The sequence below is a fragment of the Delphinapterus leucas genome, chromosome 6 (genome assembly GCF_059928025.1).
Source record: "Delphinapterus leucas isolate spDelLeu-1000000601 "Yukka" chromosome 6, BTC_Dleu_Yukka2, whole genome shotgun sequence".
Taxonomy (NCBI): domain Eukaryota; kingdom Metazoa; phylum Chordata; class Mammalia; order Artiodactyla; family Monodontidae; genus Delphinapterus; species Delphinapterus leucas.
In genome coordinates, this window is record NC_143134.1 from 29,935,539 (window position 1) to 29,945,076 (window position 9,538).

The 9,538-nt window shown below is 53.5% G+C and overlaps 1 protein-coding gene across 2 annotated transcripts in view; it reads left to right on the forward strand.

Annotated features, from left to right (window-relative positions):
• Positions 1–9,538, forward strand: part of LOC149748883 (uncharacterized) — a 32,260-nt gene that overhangs the window by 2,043 nt on the left and 20,679 nt on the right. Inside the window, exons 2-4 of one of the 2 annotated variants that reach the window (XM_089912926.1) lie at positions 2,067–2,103; positions 5,264–5,473; positions 9,116–9,213. In XM_089912926.1, coding sequence (XP_089769052.1) covers positions 2,097–2,103; positions 5,264–5,473; positions 9,116–9,213 — 315 coding nt within the window. In that variant the 5' untranslated portion in view covers positions 2,067–2,096. Of the gene's footprint in view, positions 1–60; positions 5,474–9,115; positions 9,214–9,538 lie in introns of those variants that run through there. The other variant, XM_089912925.1, reaches the window with a different exon arrangement.

A 9,538-nucleotide genomic window follows, 5' to 3' on the forward strand; every position in this document is an offset into this window, starting at 1 on the left:
CATGCTTCCATTCACAGGCCCTGAGTCTTGAGTGTAAGGAGGACAAATTCCAGGTTCTGGGGGCGGGTCTCCTAACTGCTGGCTGTCTTCCGTTTGAAAGCGATGTATGTGCACGGTGGGGAGTTAGGAAAATACTGACAAATACAGAAAAGGGGTTCTGAGGAGAAATTACGAAGGCATGTAGTCATGTTTCACTTTTCTGAAGTAATCCATGCTCCTTGTGGGAAAATTAGAATAGTACAGATAAGCAAAGAAATCTCCCACTACGTGCACATGAGCACATTTACCTTTATTTTGGCTGAAAATACAGATAAAACGTACAGGCACATCTCAGAGATGTTGTGAGTTCAGTTTCAGACCCCGCAATAAAGTGACTATTGCAATAAAGCGAGTTGCACAATTTTTTTGATTTCCCAATGCATCTAGAAGTTACGTTTACACGATACTGTAGTCTATTAAGTATGCAATGACATTATGTAACCTAATTTAGAAGGACTTTATTGCTAAAAAATGCTAATCATCAAGCAAGCCTTCAGCAAGCTGAAATAGTAACATCAAAGTTCACCAACCACAGTCACCATAAAATTATTATAATAATGAAAAAGTTTAAAATGTTGTGAGAATTACCAAAATGTGACACAGAGACACTGAGCAAATGCTGTTGGAGAAATGGTGCCGATAGACTTGCCCGATGCAGGGTTGCCACACACCTTCAATTTGTAAAACACATAGTGTCTGCAAAGTGCAGTAAAGCAAGGCACAGTAGAACAAGGCAGGCCTGTACGTGTACCAGCGATTGATAATGCGTCCATATGCACGTCTGTGCAAAGCATGTGTCTGCACATGCACCGTGCGCATATATACAGACAGAAATAGATCTATATAATTTTTTAACAAACGTAGGACTTCTCTTTACCCTAACCGCCCTGCCCTCATTCCTGATACAACTATTTTTCTATGTCAGAGTTAGACCTGTTTTGTTTTTAAAGCTAAGAATGGATCCTCTCTACTTTGGGTGACATTTGCATATTCAGGTTTCAGATGGCCTTTCATGTTTTAACTACAATGTTAGAAATCAGAGCCCTTTAAGCCACTGGGGTCAGAGGGGCAGAAGCGGCCTGGGCCTCGGAGCTCCTGCAGCGAACCCGTGAAGTTGGCAGCCGTGCAGCCATCTCCCTCTCCTTCCGACATGGCCCACAGTATTGTCTGTAAAGCGCCTTTTGCCACATGCGGTCCCAGGGTTTAGGATCTGGATATTTTGGGGGTCACTCTTCAGCTGACCACAGGGCCCCAGCACCTGTGTGATGGGCTTGAGACACTTTGAGGAGGAAAGCTGATGACCTTGGGGTGGTGGAGACCTGGGAGAGCCCCTTTCCTCTCCCGGGCAGGTTCTCTTGGTTCCTGTACAGATGTGAACTCTGGGCCACGCCGGGGAATCTGGAGTGAGTGTCCTTGGTGTGTGCAGCCTCTGGGTGCTCAGAGAAGAGCCCCCCTGCCCCCCACAGGGGTGCACCCGGCTGCCCAGTAGCTGGAAGGACCCAGGGCGTGAGTATGGGCGGTGGGTTGGCCCCAGGGCAACGAGCCTGGGGGTCAGAGTTGACCACACGGAGGATTCCTGGAGGAAGGCTTGGCTGCCTGGAGCTGCACGGAAGGCAGTGGGGCAGCTGTCAGGACGTGGCCTGAGGACTTAGGGTGGATCCCATCACAACCCCCTCCAGCTGGGGACTCTCAGGCCCTCCGCCTCTAGGATGGGCCGTCTTCCCTTGGAGAGAGGCCATTTCTCGGAGGGATGCTAGTTTTGTCACACAGTAGAGTCAACTCTACACCAGTGGGTTTCCTTAGACGGTGTGGGTCGAGGTGCGGGCAGGATGGAGCCAACAGTCCCGCAATCCTGAGGTGGGCTGGGACCCAAGACTCCTGGTGGCCCCGAATTTCCGAGGAGCAGGTCCCTGTGGGACAGGTGGGTTTGGCCTGCTGCCCCGGGTCTCCACTGATGTCATGTGGTGGTCCTGCTGACCGGTTTTAACTGTCGCTTTCCCTCTCTCTTTAATCTCCTCTGCATTCAGAATGAGTTGGATAGTTTTAAAAAAGAATAAATGGAACGTAAGTACTTTAACACATGTAATGTTTTACTACCGTTAAATACACATTTAGAGAACGTTGAACGGTGCTTGACGCTGTCCTCACCGTGGAGGTACATGTGGTTTCTGTCCTTGTTTGTGCCCTGGCCACTGTGGGTGGAAGGAGAATTTGGCTCCTGAGAGGTCCTGGCCCATGTGGTTTGGGGTGATGAATCATCCCCAGCTCAGGCCACCCGGGTTCTTTGTCCCAGTGTCAGTCATGAGAACCTTCCAGAGGCTCCTGTGACCCATGTTCGTGGCCCCCATCCTGGGGGGCTCGGTGCATGGCACCACTGAGCCGGGCAAGGGGATGAGAACCGACTTCAGTGTCTGAAATTCAGAGACAAGTCTCGCATTCTTAATCAATAATGCCTCGGGCATATCAACTTTTAAAGTTAGACTCCACCAAGGTGCCTGCTGTCCAGGGAATGACTAAATGGAACATGGTGTCACCAAGTGCATTCAGTTAAAGGGAGGAAGTACCTCTGCCCAACTGACAGGCACCCAGGCAGATGCACACAGACGTGGGGCTGTGTACGTGTGCGTGTGCGTATATGTACAAGTATGTACATCTGAATGTATACGGAGAGTATGTATAGAGTTATCTATGGGTAGAGTACAAAACGCTTTGTTTTGTACATTATACAAGTTTATATTATGCAAAATTATAGTGATAGAACAAAACACCAGAAATCCCAGAAATCCTGCCCAGAAAACAACTAAACAGACCCCTGAGGACTCGTCCACTGGGCCAGGAAGGCTGGGGGCTGCTGTGTAAAACGCTTCTAAACGCTTTCAGGATTCCCTCCAGAGCCTGTGTAACGTGTCTTTCTTCCAAATAGCATTTTATTTTTATCATAAAATCAGTATTTGTTTGTTGTGGTGAATTTGGAACTTCAGGAAAGTATGAAGAGCAAAAACCTAGTCACCCCCAAATGTAACCAGCTGCAGCCCCACTGGCACAGTGGCCGCTTTTAGGCCTTTCCTCACGCGCATGTGTCCACACACACGTACATACACACACAATGTACTTACATATTGTCTTGATTTAATATAATGTTATTATTACATTTTCATGTTATTAAATCTTAAACGTGATTCCTGATCAGTGACAACACGGGTGGTTGCCACAGCATTCAGGGGACCCCCCTGTGGGACATTTCCTAATTTCCAATAGAAACGGCTTCAGTGGGTTCTGATCATTGTCTCGGATTCATTCCTAGGATTGTCTGGTTCAAGGGTCTCACCTTCCCTTGGGAGGAAGTTTCTTTGAGGATCCTGAACGTGGTGGGTCACTGATGCAGGGACTGCACAAAGGTGAATAGGTCCCAAGTTGGTCACACGGGGACCTTACTGGCGACGAATCCATCAAAAGTAATCATATCTAAACTAGAAGTCTCTCCCCCTTCTAAAAAGCCCAGCACGTGACAGAAATGTCTGCCCACCACCGTTCCCACCTGGCCGTTCCCACAGGCGCATGCAGGCACACCCCGATGCCAGTTGTTCTCGTGCTGGTTTTTAATCCTTTGGCTCTATCGTTTGTTTTTCCTGCTCAGTGAACTCCAGCCACAGGCAGATGTATTCCTTGTACTGCTGACCATCCTGCATGAAATCACGTTTTATGTGATTTCCCAGGTTGGCGGGCATCTGAGATGGAATCTAGCTTTTAAAAGCTGATTCTCAGGCAGGATTGTGATCAGGTCTGGGTCAGGGTCAGCCTCACGGCATGCCTGTCCAGGGCGGTGCTGTCCACGCGGAACAGCAGGCACTTGTCAGGGAGCTGGGTCCCTGGGCAAGGAGGCCAGAGGGCCCCCTCGTCCACATTGTTGGGGTGCCTGCCTGGCAGAGGCAGTTAGGGTAGCAGCAGGGCCTGGCCCAGCACCGCACCATCCACCTCCCCCCCCCCGCCCCGTTACTGGGAACAGCGGGAACAGAGGGCCTGTGCGTCCCCCAGAGCCCACAGGGAGTAGGGCCTGCACCCCACTCCTGCCCGGCTCTGAGCCACCTGGGTGCTCAGGGCAGGCGGCGGCTGCTTCGGTCTAGGGCCTGGCCTGGCCTTTGCTCTGTCCCAGCTCAGCTCAGCTGGGGGTCTGCACATATGCCAGGAAGGATCCTAGTTGTGCCAGTTGGGTGTTTTAATCTGACCTTGTCCTGTCTTCAGCCACTTTTGAGTGGAAGCCAGCGTGTGAGCAGATCACAGTGAAGGCGGCCTGGCTTGTTGGTTCTGAAGCAGGGACAGGAGTCGGGCCCGTCTCAGCACAGCCCTTGGGGCCCAGGGTGAAGCCTGAAGCCCCAGGCTCATCCAGCTGCACTTTATGGGAGGGGAAGGTGGCCCCATCAAGGAGGTCATTTGCTGAGGCTGTTTCCAGTGTTGGGACCAGAGCCCAGTCTTGCCCCAGCTTTTCCACAGAGTGGTCTCCACAGCCCACCACCCCAGCCACTGTGGAATGAGTACGGGATCTGCGGGTGGCTTGTGTACAGGACCCTGCCATGCTTTGGGAAGGGGGCTTCTGCCTGGGCCCTTCCCCTGCTCCGGTCCACTCTCCTCCAATCCCTTATTTTGTAAGACAGGCCCTCAGCCCTTCTCAGCACCCTGACACGCCTGGCCAGGCCCCACTGGGGTAAGAGGGAGTGGCCCAGCAGAGGCAGAGCTTCAGGCCGAAGGTGGTGGCAGCGGGGCCAGGTGGGCAGATGAAGTTCCCAGGCCCAGACCCTCTGTGCCAAACAGACATCCGCCCCAGAGCTTGGCCACCAGGCACTCCAACGGGGGTGCACAGCCCGGCGAGAAAGGGAAAGGGGGTGCCCCCCAATGGCCTAGAGTGTGTCATGGGGACATGGCCACGCAGGTGTGCTTTGAAAAAGGCACCTGAGCAAGGTCAGGGAGCCACGGGGCACAAGGCACTAAGGGGTCTGTATACCCCTTTGCTCCCAAGGGTCACTGGGGACCACAGTGGGGAACCACCTCCAGGCCTCCTCCAGGGGAAGGACAGGGACTTACGGGAAAACTGCACTGTCACTTTGAGTCCAGCTGGGACGAGGCCCCTAATCTGGGAAGCCCCCATCTCCCGTGCCAGGATAGTTCCCATGGTTCCCATGACCCCTAGTGGGGGTCCTGGTGGTGAAGATGGTCTGTGTGCCCCCAGGTCCTGCGGACGTTCACTTTCTCTGGGAGAAGAACGGGCGAGAGCTGGAGGTGTGTGTCCCTGCGCAAACCCATGCGCTGCCTGATGGCAGGGCCCATGTGCTCAGCTGGCTGCGAGATGCCCTCCGGGAAAGCGCCGAGTACCGCTGCTCCGCGCTCGCCACGGCGGGGAACAAGACCTCCAAGGTGCGGGTCATCGTGACCAGACTTGGTAAGTGCGCTCTCCTAGCCTCGACTCTTCACTATTTACCCTTGTCCCTCGAGCAGCAGACTTGCATGGGAACATTTCAGTCTGGGGATTACCTGTAGGGTTTCACGAACATGGATGAGTTAGCTTTTCACTGTCTGCCTCATTGGTGCATGCGTGTGTGCACACACACCTGCACACGCACACACCTGTACCCGTGTGCACACATGAATGCATGCTGGCTGGCCAATCCCCTGTCCTCCCGATAGAAGACTCAATCTTTTTTTTTTTTTTTTTTTTTTGGCTGCATGGCTTGTGGAATCTTAGTTCCCCGACCAGGGATTGAACCCAGGCCCTGGGCAGTGAGAGTGCAGAGTCCTAACCACTGGACCACCAGGGAATTCCCTGTGTTAACATTATTAGGTTGGCCGACCCCGTAGTCTATTATGATTTCCCCTCCTGTACTTTTGTTTCCCACGTAGGTAACCACTGTGCCGATTCCTACTTCCTTGGTTCATACTTGTCATTAATTCCACATCAGACCCTGCAGTTCAGTCCCCAGTCAGTACAGACATACTGGTGTCCTGTTGTCAGCATCCCCAGAACCTCTGCACCAGGAGCCAAGTGCCTCCCTGGGACTGGCTCTCCCGCTGAGGCTAGAGATTCCATTCTTCTGATGTTGGATCTCGTGATATGTTTCCCGGCGTGCCTTCCTTTCTTTGATTTCATTCTTCTGTGAAGTGTCTCTTCTGGCACACCCAGGGTGTATGGGGGGAGTCAGTGTTTTGAGAGCCTATGTCTTTTCTCCATCTTCACACTTAGAGAGTCCAGCAGGGTAGACAGTTCTGGCCTGAAAATCATTCCCTAGTGTGTGAGGCTGGCCCCGTCTTCTGGCTCCTGAGAGCCTGCCACTGACCCTGTGTGACCACTGTCTTTCTGAGCGCTGTGCAAGTGCGTGCCTGGCTGGGCCCCGTCACATGTGGAAGCCCCCGCCTTCAACTCTCGGAAGCGTTCAACACTTATTCACTTTTCTCCACTTCATTTCCTGTTCTGTCTGGAACTATTTTCCAAGATGTTGGGCTACTTGGGGTGATCCATCTTCTCTTTCCTGTCACCTCTGCTTCTGTTAGCTTTTCTCAACTTTATCTTGCACACCTGTTAGTTTTCATCCCACTCTCACACTTTATTACTCGGAGGTTTTCATTTTGTTCTGTCATGAGTGCATTCTCTTCTTGTCTTGTGGATGCAGTGTCTTCTCCCCTCTCTAAGGGTTATTGAGAGGATTTTCCAGTTTTCTTTTCCCTCCCAGTTGCCCTTTTTTGGTGGTTTTGTCTGTTTCCCTCAGAAGTCTTGGGACCCTTGATTGTTGGTTACATTTGAGAGGGGCACAAAGATCCCTCCTACGAGGCCCTTTCTCCCCAAGGTGCAGTCTTTGGACAGGCAGCATTCCTACTACTTGGGAGTTCGTTAGAAATGCACAGCGACTCAGAAGTCCCGGGAGCACCTTGTGTTAACTTCTCCAGGAGATTCCTACGTGCGCTAGTGAGGAGGCTGGTCTGCCCTGCACCCGTCCACTGTCGTGCGGAGGGCCTCCGGCTACAGCCCACACTTGGAGCAGCAGGCCATCCAGGGCTTAGGTTGGGCCATCAGTGAGGACTTAGGTTGGCAAGAGGCTGGGGCCTCATCATTCAGTACATAAAGCCCACCATCCTGTCTGCCTTCAGTGCGGGTGCTGCCCAGGTCACCCGTCCTGTGCTCTCCAAGAACACAGTCTCTTGGGGAGCAGAGGCAGGGCAGCTCCCCGGCTGTGCAGAGAGGCTAGGGTCCTTGGGGCCACGTGCTTCTGCTTCTGCACAGCCTTTGAAGCAGCCTGCGCGCCAACTCCCTGTTGCCCAAGCTCCTGAGCGTCTCCCCGCTGCTGGCCTAGGACCCTGTGTGCTTGGGTCTGCTGATTCTGCCGGGGGCCGTTTCCACTGGTCCCTCTGCTTCTCAACTTCAGGTTTTCACTGTTTCCTCTCCTATTCTTTGTCCTTTTTCAAGAGTTTATATGTAAATGTACATATTTTAAAAGGTCCTTTGTCCTTTAAGTGGGGGTTACAGAGAAAAGGAAGTTACAAATATTGGCTCCCACCTAGAACCTCCGTTCCTGTCCTTTCTGTAGAATGCCCTTGCCTGTTGCTGTCAAGGTAAAATGAATGACCTCGTCATAAGTGTGCCTTACAAATTGTGACCTCTTATCCAGAAGTCAAGTGAATGGTACTATCAGCAAGTAGCTAAGTAGGAGTAGCCAGAGGAGCAACTAGGCAGTTGGGGCCATTACTGCTTGACCTCATCTAACTCAGCTGCCTTATAAGGAAGGTGCAGCTCACAGATGATGAAGTAAGTGACTCATCCAAGGTCACACAGCTCACTAGCCAGTAAGGAGCAGGGCTTGACTCTGATGGCAAGAAAATTTATACCTGGGTCACTCTGTGGACAGTAAACCCAAAATCCAGGAGAGGGCATGAGCACAGTTAAGACAGCTCAGTATTTTCTATCTCCCCACAGACCCCACCATGTTTACTGAAGGTACGGGCGGTGGTGGGTGAGGATGTGTTAGAAGATGAAATGTTTCTTTTGGGATTTGGATTCACACGTGTTGAGTCAGGAGCCCCTGCAGGGCCCCTGTAGTGAAGGGCCACTAAGGGCCCTCCTCCAGAACTCTGGGTGCCTCCCACTGTCGTCCTGGGATGGGGCAGCTCCAGCCGAGGGCTGGTTGTGTGGGTACCGTCACCACTGGGCCTGCTCAGCTCTGCTCAGGGTATGAGTTCGACTTACTGTCTGAAGGACTCAGGTCGTTGGAACCCATTTCTTTCTTGCTTTTTAAAAAAAATTTATTTTGGCTGCGGCGGGTCTTAGTTGTAGCACGCAGCATCTTTAGTTGCGGCATGCATGCAGGATCTAGTTCCCCGACTAGGGATCGAACCCGGGCCCCCTGCAGTGGGAGCCCGGAGTCTTCTCACTGGACCACCAGGGAAGTCCCTGGAACCCATTTCTGAAATTAGTCACGTGAGCTATAGTTGAAAGCAATGACGGCGTGCATTTTTATGTTTACAAAGAAAAGCTATGGCTCTCAGACTCATGCCACCCTGACAACCCCTACAAGTAACTCACTTTCAAAATTCAGGATCAAACACAAAAGGAGGGCAGTGCGGGGCAAGTAGCACATGACGTAAGGGGACGCCAGACCTCATTACCGAGCAGGTTTCTGAACCTCAGCTCCCGCCTCACTCGAGGGAGGCAGCAGCAGCCCCTGCCCCACCCCCTGAGCCCCAGAGTATCTGCATTGCTCGTGAGGTGTGGGGAGTTAGCCCCTCTCCTGGCTACACAGAAAGGGCCAGTGAGATGTGCGGGTGGGGCCACTGTGACCTTGGGGAGCAGCTGCTGTGGGAGTTGGTGGCCCGGGGAAGGGCAGGCAGGGGGCACTGACTATGGAAGCCCCTGCAGCCAGGAAGGCGAGGCCCGAGGGGTAAACGCCTCACCCCTGCCCACTTGGCTGCCTCGGCCTGGCTCGGCCCTACAGAGGGGCATCACCTAGCTCACAGCACAGCCTCGGTGCGTGGAGGGCCCCCGGGGGGCCGTGAAGGCCAGCAAGCTGCGACCTGGAGCCCCCCCTCTGTCTTGCAGAGGCGACCCAGCAGGAGAGGTGGACCAGAGAGCTCGCCACCTGGAGGGCCGTGGTCGGGGAACACGACCGCATGATGCACAGCTGGAGGAAGGAGTGGGTATGTGGCCGGGCCCGAGGGAGGGCAGGGGTCTGGGGGGCCCGTGCTGCCAGTGGGCCCCACGTGCTTCCTGCTGGCCCACTGAGTAGTTCTGCTTTCTGAAACCTGCACCCCTGCCACCACAGCCATCCAGCCTGGAGCCAATCCCCGGAAGGGAGTCAGCGCAGGGTGGGGCCCTTACAGGAAACCGAAATTAGGCAGGGCCAGTTGGTTCTGGCGAGAAGCCCCCTTGGCCACCGCGACCCCCGGACACAGCTTAGCACACCAGGCTTCCCTCCCGCGGGACCCTAGACCCCACGGGGAGCACACGGGAAGGGGACTCGAG